At 33.3% G+C, this 25,310-nt stretch overlaps 1 protein-coding gene across 2 annotated transcripts in view; it reads right to left on the bottom strand.

The window, feature by feature from the left end:
* FNDC3A (fibronectin type III domain containing 3A) overlaps positions 1-24,947 on the bottom strand; it is a gene marked incomplete at both ends in the record, with an annotated part of 135,775 nt that extends 110,828 nt beyond the window's left edge. Inside the window, 2 exons of one of the 2 annotated variants that reach the window (XM_084234466.1) lie at positions 4,132-4,149; positions 24,849-24,947. In XM_084234466.1, coding sequence (XP_084090592.1) covers positions 4,132-4,149; positions 24,849-24,947 — 117 coding nt within the window. The remainder of the gene's footprint in view (positions 1-4,131; positions 4,150-24,848) is intronic. The other variant, XM_084234467.1, reaches the window with a different exon arrangement.
* Positions 24,948-25,310: the final 363 nt, after the last annotated feature.

The raw sequence follows: 25,310 nt of genomic DNA, 5'->3' as shown, positions 1-25,310 counted from the left end.
AATGGGGGCATCACATGCCCAGATTTCAAACTATACTACAAAGCCATAATAATCAAAACTGCATGGTATTGGAACAAGAACAGACATACAGACCAATGGACCCGAATAGAAAATCCAGAAATAAACCCACAGATTTACGGTCAACTAATCTTTGACAAAGGAGCAAAGATTATGCAATGGAGCAAAGAAAGTCTGTCAATAAATGGTGCTGGGTTAACTGGGTTGCTACATGCAAAATAATGAAGCTTGACTACTACCTCACACCATGCACAAAAACCAACTCAAAATGGATTAGAGAACTAGACATAAGACCTGAAACCATAAAATATATAGAAGGAAATATAGGTGAAACACCACATGACTTTCATCTTTAAAGACTCATCACCCAAAGCAGTGATAGTGAAGGCAAAGATAAACAGCTGGCACGACATCAAATTAAAGAGCTTCTGTACAGCAAAAGAGACAGTAACCAAAACAAAGAGACTGTCCACCGACTGGGAGAAAATTTTTGCACACAACACTAATGATAAAGGACTGATCACAAAAATCTACAAAGAGCTGAAGAGACTCAACAAAAAGTAAATAATCCAGTCAAAAAACAGGCAGAAAGGCTAAAAAGGAACTTCTCCAAAGAGGAAATACAAATGGCAACAGGCATATGAAAAATGTTCAGCATCACTTGTAATCAAATCAGGGAAATGCAGATCAAAACCACAATGAGATACCACCTTACACCAGTGAGAATGGCACATATTAAAAAAATGAGCTATAAGAAATATTGGCAAGGATGTGGAGAAAAAGGAACTCTCTTGCACTGCTGGTGGGAGTGCAAACTGGTCCAACCACTATAGAAAGCTGTGTGGAGATTCCACAACCTGCTAAAGATGGATCTTCCACATGATCCAGCAATTTCACTCCTAGATATTTACCCAAAGGACCCAGAGTCATTAATTCAAAAGGGCACCTGCACCCCTATGTTTAAAGCAGCACTATTTACAATAGCTAAGCTTTGGAAACAACCCAAATACCTCAAAATAGATGACTGGATCAAGAAGATGTGGTACATATATACAACAGAATATTACTTAGCAATTAAAAAAGATAAACTCATGCAATTTGCAGCAACATGGATGGAGCTGGAAGGGATAATGCTTAGTGAAATAAGCCAGAAAGAAAGAAAAATACTGGATGGTCTCACTTATAGCACGAATTTAGAAAACCTAAATAAGGGACCAGGAAAAAGACTAATTATAATGAAGTAAAAATAAAAAACAACAAGCAACTATAAACCAGAGACACACTATGGGGGGGAGGAGAGGAGAAATTAGGGCCAAAAAAAGGGGGGTGGGAATTGTATGGGGACTATAATCAAGATGAAGATGCATACATTGTGCAAAAAAGAAAAATGATATCAAAATATATAAAATAAAATATTAAAAAAATTACCTTTACTTGCAAATGACATAACTATATATATATATATATATATATATGTAAAAATCCTAAAAAATGTTAGGTCTCATCAAATTCAGAAAAGTTGTGGGATAAACATCTTAAAAAGAAATAAAATTTCATTTAGAGGTCTCGCTGGTGGCACAAGGGATAAAGTCTCAGCACTATGAAGCTATCCGCAGTCACTGCAGCACGAGTTCAATCTCCAGTCAGGGAGCTAACCCATATGGTGCAGCAGACCTCTCCTGTCTTGTCAGCTGCTCCCCTAAACAGTGTATTTCAGTTATTCTGCCTATTTTGCTCCCCACCTGTCTCTGGTGAATTCTCTCAACCCCCCACCTCTGACCTGCACCCCAGCTCTTATATGCACAAATAAATAAATCTTTAAAAACATAAAGGAAAAAAATTCCATTTACAACAGAATCAAAAACAGTAACATATTTAGAAATAAATATAACCACAGATGTGAAAAGATCTCTACACTGAAAACTACCAGTGATGAAAGAACAAATAAATGGAAAGATATCCCATATTCATGGATTGGAAAAATTACTATTATTAAATTACTATTGTTAAAATGTCCATACTATCCAAAGTCAATGAGATCCCTAACCAATGTCATTTTCACAGAAACAGAAAATTCTAAAAATTTTTAAAGAACCACAAAAAATCCTAAACAGCCAAAGTAAAATAAAAAGCTTTCAAAGATAAAAACCCCTCATTTCAAAGACAGTAGGAAAGAAATCCAGCACAGAAAAGTAGGATGAGTGGAAAACAAAAGTGTGAAATAAATCCAAATATATTAAAATGTAACTTGAAATGGACTAAGCTTACCCATTTAAAAAAAAAGAGAGAGGAAATGACATTGGATTAAAAAATATTAGAGAAAAAATTTCAAACCCTCTATTATGGCAGGCTATTTTAATACCTTTCTCGGTGATTAACAGGACAAAGAGAAGAAAAAATTGTCTAGAAGATGGAAGATATGATATGAGCAACTCTCTTAATAATAGTAGTTTAATGACAACATAAAGTATACTGTACCTAACAATTAGAAAATATATATTCCTAGTAAGGGGCACTTACTCAATTGGTTTTTAAAAGCCTCCAGGAGACCTAAGGACTCTCAAAAGTATACTTTAGAATACTATTTCAAAGCCGATTAGGGTTAATAAACAATAATAAGAAAATATAGATTTTTCTCAAGTATTTATGCAATAGAAATGATAATTACAGTAGTGGACCACACACCAACTCTAACAAATTTCAAAGAATCAGTATTGTATTGTCCTCTATACCCAACTAAATTAAAAATCTGTAATTTTTAAAGGCTTACAAAAATAAGAGCAGAAATAAAGAATCAGAAAACAAAGAAATGGAGGATTAGAAAATAACTCTAATAAGTAGTGAAAGATATTCAGGTGGAAAAAATATAAGCGGAGAAAGTAGTAACCTTTTTCAGCCTGGATATCTCTTAACCCCCAAAATGAGATTCTCAATCCTTCCAATATATGTCTTGATAATAGTTTTAATTTAGGGGAATTAAAAAATTATGGCTCTTCTTCCAAGATCTTTACAAGGCTCAATCCTTATCACTCTGGCATCTCAAATATCATATCCTCAAAAACACTTTCCTTGACCACCAAATTCTAGAGGATATATACTCTCATATACTCTCTACCATGTCAATCTATTTTTAACCCAGCACTTATCACTACCTTAAATTATTTTATAGTTATTTGGCCAGCTGTTTACTGAGCAATTTCTATTCAAATACAACAAAAGAATCCTGAAACTTAACACATTGACTTCTTCATAAGAATATTCAAATATGTCTCTTCACTTTCTTTCACTATCAACATCTCCATTAATAGATCTAATGCCATATTCAAAACTTTGCTCAAGATCTACATAGTATATTCTTTTGCCATTCTTTAGTGCAAATATTGGAATTGAGTTTATATGTCAACAATGGATAATCAGTTTATAAAAGCTGCTTTACCAAAATAAAAAAAGCAATTACCTATAATAAACAAAAGGAATTAACTGAGTATCTGCCAATAGTTCAACTTCTACCACTTTTTTTTTTTTTTTTTTGTGGACCCCTCGCCGGTGGCTGGGGATCGAACTGGAGCTGCAGAGGCTGTGGGCAGCCTCTCAACCCAGCGCTCAACCGCTGTGCCACCAGGGGATGCCCTCAACTTCTACCACTTTAAATAGGGATAAGTAGAGCTATAAATACTTGAAATGTCTTCTGAACTTTAATATTGAGTACTACCAACATTTTCTTAGTTCTTGAATAACAATAACAATAAAATAATTGTATGGGGAATATAACCAAGATGAAAATGCACACATTGTATGTATAAAAAAATGATAAAAAGAAAAAAAACTATAAATATGCCCCCTACATACATTAATGAAGACTACCAAACAACGATAAAATGTAATGTAATGTAATTCCTCAATTTTTTTAATAAACATATAATGGCCTGGAGAAATTATGGAAAACATAGTATTTAAAAGGATCAAATATAAAATGATTTATTTAGGGAAGGAAATATGTTTCCAAAAAAAAAGCAGAATAGCAGGAAAAGATATCTCTGGTGTGAGAAAGAGGACAAAGGGGCAGATAACAGACCAGTAATTTCTATGGGAAGACCTTTAAACAGAGCACACGCTAGGAAAAAGTGAAAGCTGAAGGAGACCTGAGATATTATTTAGTCCAATCAAGATATAGTTTTGAAAAAGGAAGAGATGATTATTGATATTACTGAAAAAGCCACTGATTTTATAAAACCATTCAACAAACTATTCTTTCATATAATACACTCAGAGGTGTAGTCAATTTAAAATTAAAACTCAATTTATATCAACGAGCCACTTAAAGTGAAGCAAATTCAATCGAACATTTATAATAAAAAATGTAGGTCTTAAGCACCACCTTGGAATTTGAACTACTGACTAAAAGTGCCAAAATTTATTTATTCATGCTCTGCCTATACAAATAAACTTTATCCAAATGTTAAGGCATAATAATATATTAAACATTTTCAAATATTTTAAAGGAAACGATGAGTGAGTATTTAAAAAACAAAAACCTGGATATAAATTATACCTTTCTATTAATTTTGAGCTGCTAGTAATCATTGCTAAATACAACGGAAATATTCTTTTTTGTTTTAAACAAAACAGGTAATTCCTTGATTATCTGCTTCCATTTTAAGTGTTATCAGAAGTCATTTACATGTAAAATAAGAATATAAAAAACAAGAATCTTACACTTACCCCACACACTATTAAAGTGTTTCAGATGAGAAGATGTGCACCAGATGAAAAGGAATACTTAACTTTTAAAAGCATATTGGGACTTTTCTCAAACATCGTAAAGTTATCTGGCCCATCTCCAGAGGGTGAGATGTCTGGATTTCCCCCCAAATTTGCATGCTGGGGAAATCAACAGTTTCAGTGTAATTACTCATAAATTGCTAAAATAGCCATCAGAAACCACACTTATTTTTTGCTCTAGTAAGTATCACTACTTCAAATCCTAACGGATTCAGTAAAAGGTAAAATTTTAGTAGTAATACTTTATAATCTCTAGAGGAAAAAACAGAAACCCCACCAAATAGAAAAAAACCACCAAATTATTATAAGCAATTTGTTTTGTACAGTGAACAAAAATCAACCTTTTGAATTTAAGAATTTTAGAGTTTGTTTCTACAAAACTGTTTAAACTGTTTATTTTGAAGGATAATTTAACCTACTTATATTCATTTAATTATGAAATATTTAAAGATGTCAATTTCTAAGAATATTCACTTACATTTTTGTAAAAAAAAATCTACAAACCAAATATAATCATTGAAAAAAAAAAGAAATATGTTTATGGATGGCAACAGTGCTGAAGATGTAATTATTTACCTCTCTTTACCCCAAAGGACACATGATTTACAATTTCACTCCATATGAAGACTGACTTTATTTTTTATATTAATTTTATAATTTTTTTTAAGATTTATTTATTTATACAAGAACTGTGGTACAGGCCAGATGTGTAGGAGGGTGAGAGAATTCACCAGAGACAGAGTAGGGAACAGAACAGGCAGATTTTAAACAATATTTGCTTCCCCCCACCCCCTCAGGTGTATTCCCCATAGAGTTTCCTTCACCAATGCACCCGTGCACCATCACCTCAGCCCCCTGCGCTCCTCCTTCCCTCCCTCTGATTCGATCCCTCTTCCTCCTCCTCCCCTGCAGTATGTCTGATTTATAATTGTCCATTTTTGCTTTGTTGTGTTTTGTACTGTTATTATTATTACACTGATGTCTTATTTGGTTCCCCTATATTCCTGTTATAAGTGAAACCATCTGATATTTTTCTTTTCCCTTCTGGCTTCTTTCACTGAGTGTAATTCCTTCTAGCTCCATCCATGTTGCTATGAATGGCATGAGTTATCTTTTTTGATTGCAGAATAATATTCCATGGTGTATATGTACCACATCTTCTTGATCCAGTCATCTATTTTTGGGCATTTGGGTCGTTTCCAGGTTTTACCTATTGTAAATCGTGCTGCAATAAACATAGGGATAGAGGTGATCTTTTGAATCAATGTTTTTGTGTCCTCTGGGTAGATCCCTTGTAGTGGAATTGCCGGGTTGTATGGTCACTCCATTTTTAGTAGACTGAGGAACCTCCAGGCAGCTTTCCATAGTGGTTGGACCAGTTTGCACTCCCACCAGCAATGTAGTAGAGTTCCTTTTTCACTACATCCTCGCCAGCATTTGTTGTTGCTTGTTTGATATGTGCTATTCTTACTGGTGTAAGGTGGTATCTCAGTGTGGTTTTGATTTGCATTTCCTGGATTAAAAGGGATGTTGAACATATGAAAATATGCCTGTTGGCCACTTGTACTTCCTCTTTGGAGAGATGCCTTAATTTCTTCTGCCCATTTCTTGACTGGATTGCTTACTTTGTTTTTGTTGAGCCGTGTGAGTTCTTTGTATATCTTTGTTATAAGTCCCTTATCAGTTGACTGGAGTGTACACCCCAATCAGTGGGGTGTGAAGACCAACTTTAGGTTAGGTTGAGGAATACAAAGTAAAGACCTCACAAGAAAATCAAATCCTATCTTGCCAACCATATTAGTTTACTATATTTGCCATTACAAAATATCAGAGACTGTGGGGTGTAAGAAAAAATTGTTTTCTCTTAATTCTGGAAGCTTAGTTTGACATCCAGGTCTTGGCAGGGTTGGTTTCTTCTGAGGTCCTTCTCCTTTATTTTAGATGAGCCTTATTTTTCCTGTGATGGCCTCTCCTCTAGGTATTGCTGTATCCTTCTTATTGTAAGGATACTAGCTAGTATAAAATCCTGTTGGATTGGGTCTTATCCTAATGACCTCTTGTAATCTTAACTACCTCTTTAAAATCCTATCTCCAAAATCAATCAGGTTTTTTTTTTTTTTGGGGGGGGGGGAAGGTTAGGAATTCAGCATGTGAATTTTGGGGTGGAATGGGGAAATACAAGTTAGCCCATAACAGCAACAAACTATAGAAAACATATGAACAAAATTATATGGAATGCCTAATCCTTTCCCGCAATTCCTTATCCAACTCCTTCAGCATGCTTGCCTGAGAGCTCCAATTTAAAGAGGTTGAAAATCCCTTTGGGCCTTGTACCTTTACTTTGAATTAAAATAACTTTAGCAATGTCTTTTGCCAATTCATGATTCAAAGCCTTTAAATTAACTCAACTTGATTTAAAGAATTAAATATATGCCAAGTGCTTAGATAGTGACTGGTAATAGTAAGCATTATTTAGGCACAGGTTAGCTACTGGTATTTTATCTATATACCTAGTTCTTAGTATTATTTTTAACAGGGCAGATCTGTCGCTTTAAGAATTTGCCCCTACCTCAGAGGAATGGATCACTCTCTAGTGTAGAGATAATATACCCAGAAAACAATGTTTAATCAATTTCTCCTGAATTGGTCCAGACCTGTCTGCCTCTTACCTACCTTACTTTCCTTTACTGACTTCTTAGCTTTCCATCTATCCATCTGCTCATCTCCTTGCAATCTTTTTTTTTTTTTTTATTTTTTTTATTTTTTTTTTGTGGGACCCTGGCTGGTGGCCGGGGATTGAACTGGCACTGCAGAGGCTGCGGGCAGCCAGCTCAACCGCTGCGCCACCAGGGGAGGCCCCTTGCAATCTAGTTTAATGGTCAATAACTTCATTTCCTGGTCCATGGCGTGTTTATTAGTCTCCAGTGTGGCATTTGATTCAGATTTGATTTCTGCAGATATTTTCCTATGTTGAACAGCTAAAACTGTGGCAAAGAATTTTTTCTACAATTTTTCAACATTCTGACCCCCTAGTGCAGAATTAGATTATGCCTATATTTGGTCAACAGTACTTTATACATACTACTATTACAATACATGCTGTCATCTCTACTACAACATAAGTCTTTCACAAGACTTCAATCTTTTAGTTAAAATTACAAAAGCTACAGAAATTGAACTTATGTTTGCTGAACTAACTGCTGTCCACCTCTACATAGCTTCTAAATCTTTTCCTGTCTTTGAGGGCTAATTGGTATAACTTTCTGTGATGATGTAAATGTTCTTTATTTGTGCTAATAGCCTCTAACTACATGTAGCAATACAAGTGGTCTGTGCCCTTACACAAGTGCTACTGAGCATTTGAAATGAGACAGTGAGAATGAGGAATTGAATTTGTAATCTTATTAAGTAGCCACATGTGGTTAATGGATACCATATTACATAGTAGAGCTCAAGATTCCCCAAGCAACAAAGTAACATTTCCAACTTCTTTCTGTACTTATTTGCCTTGATAAATTACAGGCACCTCAATTTGATTATATCTAAATTTGAATTCATTATGTGGATTTCCTGAGAAATTACTTTGGGAAATTCATTTCATCTGAATATCAATTTACAAACAAGTATGAGTTATTTATGTATCAGAGAATTATTAAATTTACTTAATTATATGAACTTTGAATCAAGCTTTATTTGTACTTAGCCTATCAATCTGCAGATGAGCTGCCAATGTTATGTTTTTCAGCTTAATAGATTAATGTTTGTAAAGAAAAGGACAATAATCAAGCTAATAAACTTGAGTTTAGTTTCTAGTGCTAAGGTAATAATTTGCAAACTTAAATAAGAATATATCTGATATCAGTATATACAAATAACAGAGATCTGCATACCATCTGTCCATTTAATTAATTTATTTGAAAAATAATAAATGAGCAACTGTTAGACCCTGTTTGCAGAGTTGGGTCAAAAAGGGAGAGTAATAGCCAATTACAATGCTAGATAACTAGCAAATATCTGTAATTTTTTCCTGCTTAAGCTCAGTTATCTTCATAATTCCTTTTTAGAAATGAAAGCATTATGAAAGAAAAAAATAAGGACTTGGAAGCAAGCAATTTATGTCAAATCCTACTATACTACTTAATGTGTTTTTTAAGCAAATTATTTAAATTCTGTAAGCTTTAGTGTCTTCTTCTCTAATACACAGGGTTCCTGATAGATTAAGGGAAACACTGTATTAAAAACTCCAGTATAATGCCTACCATACAGCAAGCCCTAAACAATATTTTCTTCAAATTAAGTAGGAAAAGAATCCTAATAACATATCTAGACTATCTGGATTACCTCATTTCCTGACATTAGGAAAATGAGGTATTATAATATATATAAAAAAATATAGACAATGCATGTATATATGTTATACAAGGATGTGTGTGCATATATTCTCGTCTCTGTGTGTGTGAATGTATAAATAAAACTAAGAATTTGTTACCTACTTCAGAATGGCTAATAAGTAGAACTATTATTGTCTTACTAATCGTACTAGACTCATACCTGCTCAAATGTGCCATGAATATATGAGGTTGCAACAATTAACATCTTTAGTGTCTAAAACTAGTTCTATTAAAAAGTCGTATTATAGATTTTTCATTTTAAGTAAAATTTAATTATGTAGAAAATAATGTAGACTTTACAATAATTAGATTAATACTGTCAACTCAAATTTCCAGATGTCATAATTTGGGTTTGCATTTCCATATACTTTAATTCTTCTACTAATTTTTCAAAACTGGCATTCAATTTAAGTCCAAGGCATCAAGATTACTCACAGGGATGATTACATAACCAGCAAAAGGTTGTGTACTCTACTTTATTGTTAACAAAGCATTTCACAGAGTATTTGAGGACTGAGTTTAAAATACGAATTTCTTGCTCAGATTATACCTAAAGAATAAGCTATATTTAACATGAACAATATCAATATGAACTGCTTACCTTTGAAAATTAAGTTAGCTGTTTAAGAAAAAATACTGCTTTATATTAGAAAAGTAAAAGTTCACTTTAAATGCTATTTCCTCATAAAAAATAACCTGTATAAATTACATAATATATTGAAATCAATTCACTAATCTCATTAAAACTCAAACACAAGTTTTTACATTGAGATTCAGAATTAAAATAATGAATACAGAAGACTAGAGATTAGGTAACATTTTCAACATATACTCTTACAACCTAAGTAACAATCAACTCAAAATAACTTACTGAAGTTAATTCTAAATTTCAAAGTTATATAGATGATAAATATTATGTGATTTTAAACTCAGCAGTAAGTTATCCACACAGAAAGTTTGTACATACAGTGAAATAGTCATTTTAAGTATATAAGCAAACTGTATATTAGTGAGACTACTCTTTAGAGATGAATGATAATTAGTGCCTTTAAAAGAGTACAGCTAGAATGATTATTCCTGACAGATTCATAATACATGAGATTCTATTCTTAAATTATAAAGGCTTTAAATAGACTAGTAAAACACATAAGTTACAGACTCCATAAATTTTAATTTCATGGTAAAATATTAGAATGTAATTATCTTAATAAATATAAGCTATTGGCTAAAATAACAATTTATATATTTAAAATTCAAAGTCATACGATTCTAAACATTTAAATCAGTTTTTTTCAAAATACAGATACCTACAAATTTACTAATAACAGCCAGTAAGTTGAAGTTTACCATAAAAAGGGAAATTTGTAACTTTTCTTCCCTATCAAAATCTGTAATATTTTTTAAAGTATGATTTTATGCCCTTAATATATAAGTACACAAGCTTTAGGTATAAATTACAAAAACTGACTGAAAATAAATCACAGCCATGCTTATTTAGTAAAGACATTTACAAAACGGTAGCACTTTACTTGTTCTTGCATCCTCTTTAATTTTCTCATTTAACTACTATTATTGCTATCAAGGTTGCTGTAATGCAAGTTTCTACTCCAGGTGTGTAATTTGTTCTATTCACTAAATACTGAGGTAATCGTTAATGACAAGTTGGACATCAGGCTGTCCTTAATCTAAATAAAGTCAAATTTTACAAACTCCATTCTGGCTACAATCTTAGCGTATTTTATAGCAATCTGTTGAAAATACAGATAGAGGTGAGATGTTAGTGTACTCATCCATACACCTCAAACCTTACTTTCTATCAAACTGCCTATATATAGCAAGCTTTGTTGTATGTGAATGTATCAGACTGTCATAGAAACTAAAGCAACAAAGAGCTGAGTAGCATCTGCTTCTGGATCATTAAACATCAGTCAACAAGTTGGAATTTAAGAATATGCTGTTTCCAAACACATTTCCTAGTTTTATCTACTTTTGTTTTCTGATCTTGGAGTATGTTAGTATATTTATAACTTACAAATACTACATGCAGATTATATATAAGGAAATAGTATCAATATGTAAACAATTTAACATCATAGACTTTGAAATGATAACCTCTTGATGCTGTAACTGTGAAACTGACTCTAATAGATATAATCAAGAAAGACTACCTTGGTCTTGTTAAAATAATTTACCACCAGCATTACATATACATTACATAAACATGCATCTAAAATATGCAAATGAGTTTAAAATATGTTCTACTGAGACATAATCCATATATCACAATATGCTGAAAAATAAGAGTACAATCAGTGGCTTTACACACACAAGTTGTATAACCATCACCAGGTAAATTTTAGAACATTTTTATCACTCAAAATTCCACTTAGCCTAAGTTTATCAGGTTCACGCAAGTTGTAGCATATAATGAAAAACTCTGTACCAGTTTATGGCCAAATAATACTCCATTCTAAGAAAAAATCACATTTTGTTTACCAACTTTCTGCTAATGAACATCTGGATTAAATGCAATCTTTAGCTATTATGAATAATGTTTTTACAAAGACATATTTTATTTCTCTTGAGTATATATACACCTAGAACTGCTGGGTCATATGTTAACCATGTATTTAATTGTTGGGAGGATCTGCCAAACTTTTCCAGAGTAGATTCAACAGTTTACATTCCCATCGGTGGCAGGGTATGTGGGTTCCAATTTTTTCACATTCTTGCCAATTTAAAACCTTCGCCTAATTTTTAATTGGGTTATATGTCTTTTTATTGTTGAGTTTGGTGTATATTTTGAATACAAGCTCCTTATCAGCTACGTGATTTGCAAATATTTTATTTTTGAGTTGTCTTCTCAGTTTCTTGATAGATTTGAAACATGAGAAGTTTTCAATCTTGGTGAAGTAAACTTATATGTCACTTTTTTCCTTGTACTTGTGTTGTTGGTACATCTATGAAACCATGGCTTAATCCAAAACAAAAAAGATATACTCTTATGTTTTATTCTATGTTTTAAAGTTCAGCTCTTCTTTTAGGTCTCTGGTTTATTTTGAATTAGTTTTTGTATACTTTATGAAGTAAGGGTCCAATTCCATGTTTTTGCATGTGGATATCCAGTTGCCTCAGCAGCATTAGCTGAAGACTTTCCCCCCATTTAATCATCTGGCATTCTTGTTAACTAACAATAAAAGGGTTTGTTTCAGAACTCTCAATTCTATTCCACTGATCTATCTTCTATTTCACTGATCTATCAGTACTATGATATCTTGATTACTGTACCTTTATAGCAAGTTTTTTTTTTATTTATTTTATGGTATATTATCCATGTCTTTTTTTTTAAATAATAAATTTTATTTTTATATTCCCCCATACAACTGCACATGCCCCATTCTCACCCCAATCCCTCCCCTCCCGGCCCCCACCCCCCAAAAAGTGTCTCTGGTTCATAGCTTTTTGTTGATTTTGATTTTCACTTTCTTATAGTTATTCATTTTCCTGATCCCTTATTTAAGTTTTCTAGATTCCTGCTATGAGTGAGACCATCCGGTATTTTTCTTTTTCTTTTTGGCTTATTTCGCTGAGCATGATCCCTTCCAGCGCCATCCATGTTGCTGCAAATTGCATGTGTTTATCTTTTTTGAATGCTGAGTAATATTCCATGGTATATATGTACCACATCTTCTTGATCCAGTCATCTATTTTTGGGCATTTGGGCTGTTTCCAAAGCTTAGCTATTGTAAATAGTGCTGCTATAAACATAGGGGTGCAGGTGCTCTTTGGAATTGATGTTTCTGTGTCCTTTGGGTAAATACCTAGGAGTGGAATTGCTGGATCATATGGAAGCTCTATGTTTAGTAGGTCCAGAAATCTCCACACAGCTCTCCACAGTGGTTGGACCAGTTTGCATTCCCACCAACAGTGCAGGAGAGTTCCTTTTTCTCCACACCCTCGCCAACATTTGTTGTTGCTAGTTTTTTTTAATATGTGCCATTCTCACTGGTGTAAGATGGTATCTCATGGTAGTTTTGATTTGCATTTCCCTGATTACAAGTGATGTTGAACATTTTTTCATATGTCTGTTGGCCATTTTATAGCAAGTTTTAAATTAGAAAACGTTAAGGCCTTCAACTTTGTTCTTTTCAAAACTGTTTTGACAATTCTGGGTCCCTTACATTTCCAATGTTTTTTAGAGTCTACTCACCAATTTCTATGAATAATTCAGCTGGGATTTTAGCAGGTAATGTTTCATTGGTACAATTTAGGGAGTACTGCTATCTTAAATATTAAGTCTTCTGATGTAAGATTATGGGATGTATTTCCATTTATTTAAATCTTTCTTTCAATAGCGTTTTGTAGTTTTTAGTGTACAAGTCACATACCTCTTTTGTTAAATGTCTTTTAAATATTTTGTTATTTTAGATACTACTGTAAGTAAAAGGATTTCTTTCTTTTTTCTTTTTTTTGGAACAATATTTGCTTCCCTCCACCCCCTCAGAATGAGTCCCCATAGAATTTCCTTCCCCAAGGCACCCATGCACCATCACCATATACCCTGTGCTCCTCCCTCCCTCCCTCTCATCCCTCTCTTTCCTCCTCCCCTGCAGTATGTCTCTGATTTATAATTGTCTGTTTTTGCTTTGTTGTGTTATGTTGTTGTTATGTTTTTTACATTGATGTCTTATTTGGCTCCCCTACATTCCTGTTATAAGTGAAACCATCTGATATTTTTCTTTTTCCTTCTGGCTTATTTCACTGAGCATTATTACTTCTAGCTCCATCCACGTTGCTACAAATGGCATGAGTTTATCTTTTTTGATTGCTGAATAATATTCCATTATGTATACGTACCACATCTTCTCGATCCAGTCATCTATTTTTAGGCATTTGAGTTGTTTCCAGGTTTTACTTTTTGTAAATAGTGCTGCAATAAACATAGGTGTACAGATGTTCTTTTGAATCAATGTTTTTGTGTCCTTTGGGTAGATCCCTTGTAGTGGAATTGCCGGGTTGTATGGTCGCTCCATTTTAGTAGACTGAGGAACCTCCAGGCAGCTTTCCATAGTGGTTGGACCAGTCTGTACTCCCACCAGCAATGTAGTAGAGTTCCTTTTTCACTACATCCTCACCAACATTTGTTGTTGCTTGTTTTTTTGATATGTGCCATTCTTAACTTACTGGTGTAAGGTGGTATCTCAATGTGGTTTTGATTTGCATTTCCTGGATTAAAAGGAATATTGAACATATGAAAATATGCCTGTTGGCCACTTGTACTTCCTCTTTGGAGAGATGTCTTAATTTCTTCTGCCCATTTCTTGACTGGATTGTCTACTTTGTTTTTGTTGAGCCGTGTGAATCTTTGTATACCTTTGTGATCAGTCCCTTATCAGTTGACTGCAGTGCAAAGAATTTTTTCCCAATCAGTGGGGTGTCTCTCAGTTTTGGTTAATGTCTCTTTTGCTGTACACAAGCTTTTCAGTTTGATGTCATCCCAGGTGTTTATCTTTGCCTTCACGATCACTGCTTTGGGTGATGAGTCTTTAAAGATGTTTCTGAGATGTCTTGTAGTGTTTTACCTATATTTTCTTCTATATATTTTATGGTTTCAGGTCTTATGTCCAGTTCTTTTATCCATTTTGAGTTGATTTTTGTGTTCGGTGAGAGGTAGTGGTCTAGTTTCATTTTTTTGCATGTGGAGGTCCAGTTCTCCCAGCACGATTTATTGAACAAACTGTCCGTGTTCCATTGCGTATTCTTTGCTCCTTTGTCAAAGGTTAGTTGTTCATATAAGTGTGGCTTTATTTCTGGGCTCTCCATTCAGTTCCACTGGTCTGTGTGTCTGTTTTTGTTCCAATACCAAACTGTTTTAATTATTATGGCCTTGTAGTATAGCTTGAAGTTTGGAAGTGTGATACCTCCTTTCTCCTTTGTTTTCATCAGTAGGGCTTTAGCTATTCATGGTATTTTATGGTTCCATATGAATTTTGTGAGTATTTGTTCTATTTCTTTGAAGAATGTCATTGAGATTTTTATTGGAATGGCACTGAATCTGTATAATGCTTTTGGGAGGATGGCCATTTTAATAATGTTAATTCTTCCAATCCATGAGCAGGGGATGTCTTTCCATTTCTTTGTGTCTTCTTCAATTTCTTTTAACATGTTTTATAATTTTCTTTGTATAGGTCTTTCACCTCTTTTGTTAGGTTTATTCCCAAGTATTTTTTTTTGTTTCAATTATAAAAGGGATGGTTTTCTTGATTAGTAAAAGGTTTTCTTAATTTCATTTTCATATTGTTCATTGTTAGTATAGATTGGTTCAATTTCTTCCTAAGTATTTTGCTATTTTAGATACTACTATAAGTAAAAGTCTTTCTTAATTTCATTTTCAGATTGTTTGTTGTTAGTATAGAAATAACTGAATTTTCTGTATTGAACTTGCAACCTAGAACTCTTCTAAACTCATCAGTTCCATTACTTTGTAGTGAATCATTTAAGATTTTCTTTTTACATGATCATGTCATCTACAAATAGAGATCAATTTATTCCTTTTCCAATCTGGATGCCTTTAATTCCTTTGCTCATTCAAAGTCCTGGCTTGAACTTTCAATGTAATGCTGCAGTGAGAGTAAGAGATCCATGTCCTATTCTTGATCTTAGAAGAAACATGTTCAATTTTCACTATTTAGTATAATATAGCATTTTTATAAATGTCCTTTATGAGGATGAGGAAATTCTCTTCTGCTAATGTACTGACGTTTTATTATTTTTTTAAATCATGAAGAAGCTTTTATTGAGTTTACAAGATGACCATGTGGTCTTTGTCCCTTTTTTATTATATGGTGTAAAGCACGATTGCTTTATGTATGGTGAATCCATTTTGAATTGGTAAGCCCCCTTAATTGTGTATAATCAATTTTATGTATTATTGGATATGGTTTGCTAGTATTTTGTTGTAGCTATATTCATAAGAAATACTGGTCTGTAGTTTAACTATGATAGCATTGTCTGGTTTAGGTTAGGTATTAAATCTTTTTTAAACATTTGGTGGAATTAATTCATCAATGAAGCCATCTGGGTTTAGGTTTTCTTTTGTGGAGTTTTTATTATTGTTGCTGCTTTGATAACAAATCTAAGCTCTTTCCTTGCTAGCTCTATATCAATTTACACTTTTAAGTTAGTTTTGGTTTTTAAGTTTTTGCTTTACTAAGCATTTCTCTAGTTTATTTCCTGTGCATAATTGTTCACAGTATTTCTCAATAAATAATCCTTTTTATTTCTGAAAGATCTGTAGTAATGTCTCTGCTTTTATTCTTGAGTTTGGTAAAATTAGTCATCTTCTTGATCAGTCAACTGAAAGGTTTGACAATTTGCAACCTTCTCAAAGAATTAACTTTGTTGATTTTTTTATTCTTGAGTTCACTTATTTTCACTCTATACTACTTCCTTCCTTTTGCTTGCTTTGCCTTTTCTTTCTGTCTAAAGATAGGTTATATTACTGATTTGTGCCTTCTTTTTTTTAAAGCACAGGATTTTAAAGTTATATAATTTCCTTTTCTAAGCACTGCTTTAGCTGTATTGCATAAATTTTGTTTTTTTTTTTTTTTTGAGGTAACACTGATTTACAACACTATATATAACGTAGGGGTACAGGTTCACTTTTCAGATGTATATTATTACACTGTATCCCATAAACTTTGGTATGCTGTATTTTTATGTTCATTCACCCAAAAGTATTTTCTATTTTCCCTTGTGATTTCTTCTTTGGTCCACTGATTATTTAGGGACACAATGCTTAATTTCCATATATTTATGAATTTTCCAGTTTCCTTCTTTTATTGATTTCTAATTTCATTTCATTATTGTTGGAGAATGTACTTTGAATTATTTCCATCTTTTAAAATATTAAGATTTTCCTCATAGCAAAATAATGATAGACAATAATCTGTGTGCACCTGAGGAGACTGTATAGTCTGATATTGGGAATTATTAGTCTACTAGATTGGTAGGGTTACAGTGTTTTCAAGTCTTCTATATCCTTGTTTATTTTCTGCCTAGTTCTATTCATAACTAAAGATGGAGTATTGAAACCTATAATAATTATCAAAATAACTGTCTTATTTCTCTCTTCATTCTGTCAAGTTTTACTTCCATTATTTTGGGGTTCTGTTGTCAGGTGCAGATTGATCCTTTTATCATAATGGCAAGAATATAAAAATTACAGGCTATTTTGAGCAGACGGGGCTATCCAAAAGGGTGCTTTCCTGAGCTGCAGTCAGAATGGTCTGGTGGTTAATATGCAACACCAGTGAAATTTACTAGATTTATCTACAGTAAGCAGTGTGATCTTTTTATTACTTCTATCCCTCCTGGACCCAAAGTGCTCCATGGCTTCCACAAATATTCATGCTCTCTTTCATCTGGCTAAAGACCACATGCTTGTCATTTAACCATGCAGTCTTGGCACTGCAGATGAAAAACTGGAAACCATTGTGCCACTGACAAGATATCTGGACCGGTAAGCTTCAGGATAAAATTCTCATCATCAAATTACTCCCCATAGTTGGACTTGTTGCCAGTACCAACATGGCATGTGAAGTCACCGCCCTGGCACATAAATCCTGGAATAAGTCTGTGAAAGTAGGAAACTTCATAACTTCATAAATCCTTACTCCCCAGTAACTTCATAAATCCTTACTCCCCAGTGCTCAGAGCACAAACATTTCCTGCTGTCCTTGGAACCTTATCTGCAAACAGCTCGAAAGAGACACAGCCCGAAGGTTTACTCTAGATTGCAGTCAGAGATCATGGTGGCATTCACCATAGTTTCACTGCCCATTCCTATAAACCAAGTGCTACCGTTTCTGAAACTAGAACCAACTAAATCAATAGTTATCTAGAACTAAGTGTTTCCAAATTTTGAATTTAAACTCAACTTTTCTTATGCCACAGTGACTGAGATGGGATCAGAACACCCAGATTCTAGTGTCCACCTAGTCATTCAGTGTTCATTGGATAAGCTATTTAGTTTTCATGTGTATTGGATTATTTCATATATATTCTTTGAAATTTCATAGTTGGTGTTCTCATCCTTGTGTTAATATTCTTAATAAGCATGTGTGTATACACCCATTTAATATATAACATATATTATTGTTTTATGAGTTTTTTGTCTATAGCAGTGGCATCAAGTCATATATCCCTTTCTAATTTATTTTACTAATATTGCACTTTTGAGATTTTACTATAGTATAGATACATACAATGAAATACTGGCATACAGTACTATAATACTCTGTTGTATGAATCCTTTAAGTTCTATTAATTTTTCCCTGCTACTGATGTTTATATAATTCCCAATTTTTAAACTACAAAACAAAATGGATACTCTTGAACATTTTCTCTCATATACATGCATAAAGGGTCCTGTAGTATGAATATCTGGAAGTGTGTTTGTTAGATTTTAGGTATACACATTTTAAAACTTTATTAAATATTGCCAAACCATTCCAAAATAGCTATCTCAGCAGTGAATGAGGGATCCCACTGCTTTATAGCCACCTTATATTTATTGTCAGATTTCTCAATATTTATGTCCTCACTGAAGTTTTAATTTGTATTTCCTTCATTCAAAACATAACTCCAATATCCTTTCTTCCCCCAAACCTTTAATCAGTCTCATGCATTACTCCCAAAAGAACAGGTTACTTTATATACAGGCACTTTTTGGCCAACTTTACAGCTAACATTAGGTCCTTTCTTTACACTATAATCACTCAATATGCCAGCTAAGTTTACCAGCTATTTGAGTTTTAAATTGTTAGTTTCAAGATTTTACAGATGTATAAAATAGTGATTAATAATGCTCACAGAAACATATCAGAAACAACGATTGATGTTTACTAGTTAAAATGATAGTAATTTTATTCAAACATTGCCCCAACAGTGATGAGAAAAGCCTTCTAAACTACGTTTGGCCCTTACTCAGATACTGGTTTATAATGTGGTGTGTGTACTGGGGAAGAATACTTTTCATAGACTTATTTTTATGGGCAGAAATTGCATCTTTTACTTAGTTTTCTTATACAGCTTAACCTATTAGTGGTTACCTTAGCAAATGTTTATGAAATTAAATTGTATTTCAGTGTAAAAAAAAAAGCATTGACAACTAATTACCATACCTAACTAATTTTAAATCTAATGGTTTATCATATAATTTTGATCCCTAACTACCTATGTGGAACAAGCAAAAGGAAGATATTTAGGACACAATTTGAAATACTAAAGAAAATTATCAATGGTGGGAAAAAAATTTTTTTCTCATCACATTTTGAGGAAGAAAATGAGAAAAATATAAATTAGTAGTACTAATTTTCTAATTTATATTAGAAAAATACAAATTTAAAAGAGGGATTTTTGAAAAACAGCTGTGAGTTGGTTATTTTTGAACTCATCAAAACCAGTTATTTTCAAAATCATGTCATTAAAAATGATAACTCATATGTCCCACACCAAAAAACTAAAACCAAAATAAAAAAAATCTCCCCAAAATGTAGTAAACATAGTTCATTCATTTAAAAAAAAATTGTTTCCATTCATATTCACATAGGAGGTATACAAATATTCTCTCTAAAAGTATCATATACCAGGATAGGAAGATAGTCATGAAAAAGATGGACAATTCACTGCAGAGCAATCAATATATAGTGCTTGTGAAAGAATAATCTGGCACGGCGTCTTTGGAAACCTTTTACACCAACAGTGGGCATAAAAGGGAAAAATCAATCTTACCCTAGAGAAAGGCAGCAGTTATTTTTTTTAATTGGGTTATACAGCAATAATATGTGTACTTTCCCAATGTATGTTGGTCTTTAAATAAAAACATTGAAATTTTAAATAGTTCTGATAAAGCAAATATTTTTTTAAAGATTTATTTATTTATGCATACAAGAGCTGGGGTACAGGCAAGAGATGTGTGGGGGAGGGGTAGTGAGAAGATCCACCAGAGACAAAGTAGGGAACAGAACAGGCAGACTGACTGAAATACACTACTGAGGGGAGCAGCGGGCGAGACAGGAAAGGTCTGCCTCGTCATGTAGGTTTCTCCCTAGCTGGTCGGGGATTGAACTCGTGCTGCAAAGGCTATGGATTGCTTCATAGTGCGGTGTTTAACCCCTTGCGCTACCAGGGAGGCCTTGATAAAGCAAAATTTATCCTCTATGTCTTGCTAGCCAATTCTCTGTCCTGAGAAGAGTTACTGTTAACAGACGGGTATGTACTGACCCAGAGATTTTTTTCCTGTAAAATGTGTACATTTGGAATTGCATGAGGCTTTTTTTTTCAATTGCTCAGGTTTTTTTGAAATGTATTCAAATACATTTGAATATATTGAAATAAATCAAAAATATATTCAAGAAGTCAAAAATATCTACCATAAATGGTGTGCAATAAAATGTAAACTTTTTTCCCCAAGGTCAGTCTATAATTTTTGGTCATGTGTTTATATGTGTGTGGAAAGGTCTTTCTTTTTAAATCACACAAATGCATTATTTCAGGAATCTTAATATTAAGCATTCTACCTGGTGGTTAAGTAGATAGATACTTAAGTCATATATACTTACTTAGATTACATAGTGAATATATAATCCTATAGTTTATTAATGAAAGAGAAATATTATCAGTTGAAAAAACAAAATACAACTTCTATTTCTACAAGCATTGGTACAATTTTTGACCAAAAATAGTCTTGTTTTTTATTAAGCTAATATAATAATACACAAAAACTCTTGAGAAAAATCATCTTAGTAGGAATCTTCTTTTTCATTTAATACTCCTCACTACAGAAGTTTACAAGCAGATTCACTTTAAATAATTTTTGGCTCTCTAGAGATATTTTCAGCTGAACATATTTTCTCTATTTACTCTGTGCTACTTATAAATTACTCTTTATTTTCTTCTCATTTCAGCATACATTATATTTCTTTAAAAAATCAACAATTTCTATAGGCTCTGAGGGCACAGGAGATGAGTAACTATAGTCACTTAAGTAGAGAATTAGGAATTATCCTAACTGTAGTATATCTAGTAATTAACAGAATATCAGTGTTTTTAAAATAAGAATCCATCAAAATTCTATAACTATTATTTCCTTTAAGATGTTGGTCTTTATATAATTTGATGATCCTGCCTTTTACATTAGGTTTAACTATTTATATAACATATATATTTGTCTCACCAAAATACTATAAAATATTTAATGTTTTATAATTTTATCATATTAATGAATGAGGAAGTGATTCTGGGAATAGGCAGTTCGACATGGTCAGGATGCCCTGACTCAGTGGAAAATTGGTTGTTCAGAAAACCAATAAAATCCTGAAGCAATGGCTAAAAAGCTCATTTAGGGAAAACAGAATAACCAAAAAGGAGACCTAGTGGACTTACAACCAATTCACATCACAGGGGACACAATGCTGAGTCACTGAAGCACCTGCCTCCCCCCCACCCCCATGCTCATATAAACTCCTGCTTCTCTGCCTCTCAGTGGCTACCCACTTGGGACCCCACTGTGTTCAGAAAGCATTCCTGCTTCTTATCTGACAATAAATTTCTTGCTTTTCTGCCTTGACTTGGGTCTTGATGTTGAATTCTTTCCTTGCCAAGATAAGAACCGAGCCCTTCAGGACTCCGGCCTGACTCAAGAGGATTTTACAAACAAAAGCATTTCAGATTCAGCCAGTCTAAATGAATGATAAATATAGTTTCCTAAAAGCAATACTAACAGCAATGATGTGAAGAGATTCCTTTTAGTGTAATTCCTATGCATGATACTATCATGCATAGTATCAAATGTTAACTATATAAAAACAGAAAATATTGATGAGGCAATAATTTGGATTAATTACTACAATTAGCTTGATCTTGAAAGGTAGAACAAAAATCATGCTATAATATAGTTCCAACAAAGTCAAGCAAGGGGATATATCATGCATAACACTTGTCTCTCTGTCAGGAACTATCTTTTAGATTGCTTCTTTACTCCAGGCACCAAGGTGGTGTCTTATCTCCACAGGCAAGCTCTAACTTGGTAATACTTGGCTAACAAATAAGTTGTTGAGTTGAGACAAAGAAATATCTGTTTTCAAATTTATTAACCTACCACCTTCAAATGTTATCTATTTTTTGTTCAGTTCCTTACTCTCTTACATTTATGTATCCTTCATAATTATCTCTTAGTTTTTTTAATGCAGAGTTTAAAATATCTATTAAGTCCTGACTGGTATATCTATAGTTTTCTTCAGTCTTTTAAACATTAATTGAGCTCTTTGATTCAGATTCAGCAAACACTCAGCTCCTTCAGGATCATTTCACCCTTAAAACTAGAGTTCCTCTAAGAAATTATTGCCTTCACTTTATAAAGCAAAATAATAAGTTAAATAACTTAGCCAAGGTAACCAAATCAAATCTAAATCCATCAACCAAGTCCCATGCTCTTTGCACTCATCTTTCTTTCTATGAAACTATAAGGCACTCTGCTAATCAGAATTTAAGACTTTGTCTCTTCCTAAAACCTGTTTTTCAAACCCTACCTAAAAACCTGCCCTCTAGACCCACTGACCCAATCTGATTCTTCAAAATACAGCCTCACTCTAGTGTGTTTATTCATAATTCCTTTCTCTATATTCATCTATACAAGTACTACTATATGCTAGCAATGGTGTCCTTAAGATTCCAAGTAAAATTCTCCTAAGATAGCTCCTTTTTGGGGACAGGATAGAAAAAGGGGCATCATGGTGTTGTTTCAACTTATTGTCTCTCCCTTAACAGACTGTAAACTGTAGCACTACATCAACATACTGTAATTAACTGCTTAATAGATTCTTTAATGTATCAGACTATAAACAATTTGAAGCCAGTGATCAGCCTAAGGCAACAATGAAAACTAAAGACACTTTTAGACCTTCAAAGTAGTGAATAACTGCCACTTCAGGAAGAATAAAAACTCTGAAAGACTTAATTTTGACCATATAAAACAAATTAATGAGGGCCTCCCCGGTGGCACAGCGGTTGAGCGCTGGGTTGTGAAGCTGCCTGTAGCCTCTGCAGCGCCGGTTTGATCCCCGGCTGCTCCCCGGCCACCAGAGGAGGGTCTTGCATGGCGAGCAGACGTCTCCTGCTGCCCGCTGCTCCCCTCAGCAGTGTACTTCGGTCCTTCCGCCTGCTCTGCTCCCCGCTCTGGCTCTGGTGAGTTCTCTCACCCTCCTGCGCTTCTGACTGTACCCAGTGCTTGTATGTATGTATGTATGTATCAATCAATCAATCAATCAATAAATCTTTTAAAAAAATTAATGAAATACAGTTGCTGCTGAAAGCTATCTGAACCCATGTGAAAATTAAAACCATCATATGTTTTTCAAGTTATGTTTATGCAAAATGGAGAAATTCAGAACCCAAGCCAATCACCCTTGATTTTTCAATAGCAAGTTAACAAAGTAGCTCCTTATGATTTGTAAGAAAGTCATAAATATCTGCTATAGGTACTATCCTCTATAGGTACCATGACAACAAAGTAACAATATTTTTTTTTCTTAGTTTCCCAACGAGGCAGAATGAGTAATAGAAGCAAAATCTTTGTGTGATCTTGAGTCTTTCTAATATCACTTTGCTTAATTTGCAAAATAGGATTTGAGAGTGATGAAGAATCATTGAAACTATAAAACTATATTTATAAAGTCCTGGTTGGAGGAAAAACACAATTTTTCAGGAATTATGTATCTGCTTTGGGGAGAAAAATATCATGTGAGGAGAGGAAAAAGCGAAGGAACAGAAGATAATGTTTAATTATTATATAAAATAGGCAGTCATTTAATCACATAATTATGATTTCATACTGATTTGAAGTAATGATTATAATAATTATTAAGATATAAGGTTAAACAGTAAAAAACACTCAGGGACCAGTATATTGTTTATCTAAAATAAAAACAAAACAACTTATGTAAAGGTACACACAAGAAATTTAAGACACTGGTTAAGTAAAATATTTTAGAAGGGACTTTATAGTCTCATCTATTTCATCATCTTATGGAACCAAAATATATTGTTTTGGCATTATAAAATTTATTTTATTGAGGTAACATTGGCTTATATTATTGTTGGTATTCTGGAAGTAGAGGATTCCCCTCCCCATCACCCACCACAGGTATTGCCACTGCAGTGCATCAGCCACCAAAACACCTACAGTTCACACCCTTCCCCTTTTGTTCTCACCTTCAATTTTATAGTTTTTAAGCTTGTTTTTTTTCTCACCCTTAGTTTGGTTTCTCTGTATTCCATATTTAATTGACACCATTTGGTATATATCTTTCTCCTTCTGACTTATTTCACTTAGCATGATCCCTTCCAGCTCCATCCATGTTGCCATAAATGACATGAGTTTATCTATTCTGATCTCCAAGTAATATTCTACTGTGTGTATATATATCTCATCTTCATGATCTACTCATCTGTTCCAAGAAAACCTTTTTGAACTAAAGATTAAGACATATATAACAGGAACCCACTATTGTGAAGTTTCATTCTGTTTTAAGTTTTACATTCTTCTGAAATACATATGTACTAGATATAAGGAAATAAACATTTCATTTTCCTTACCTGTTGCGTTCCATCTGCACTTACAATAGGAGCAGATAGAAGAGAAATATCACTACTTAAAATCTGAGTTGTATCCAGTAGTGGTGGATGTTCTGCCATTATCAATAAGACATTAATATATCAGATAATCTTCCAACTCTGAAAAACAAAAACATATAGCCATTGGTAAATAGTCTTAAAAACACATTAAAATAGAATACATTTAGGATTTGTCTCACTCTTTAACCTAAAGATATTCTTGTCAAAGCAAGTTTTTATAATATGCTACTCACTATTTCTTTGTTGTCAACAGATAGGAAATAGTTTCTTACAAGTTAACTGTCAACATAGATAGTAAACTAAGATATATTAAAGCAAATTTATCAGCAACTTCTATTTAAATTCCACATCTGTCTAACCCTTCTGGCTGTGAACAGTATTTTACCAACAATACTAACTAGCTAAAATACAGAAAATAATGTA

Source organism: Talpa europaea (assembly GCF_964194135.1).
Source record: "Talpa europaea genome assembly, chromosome: 6".
In the NCBI taxonomy this organism is placed as follows: Eukaryota; Metazoa; Chordata; class Mammalia; order Eulipotyphla; family Talpidae; genus Talpa; species Talpa europaea.
This window is presented reverse-complemented; position numbering and strand designations above follow the sequence as displayed.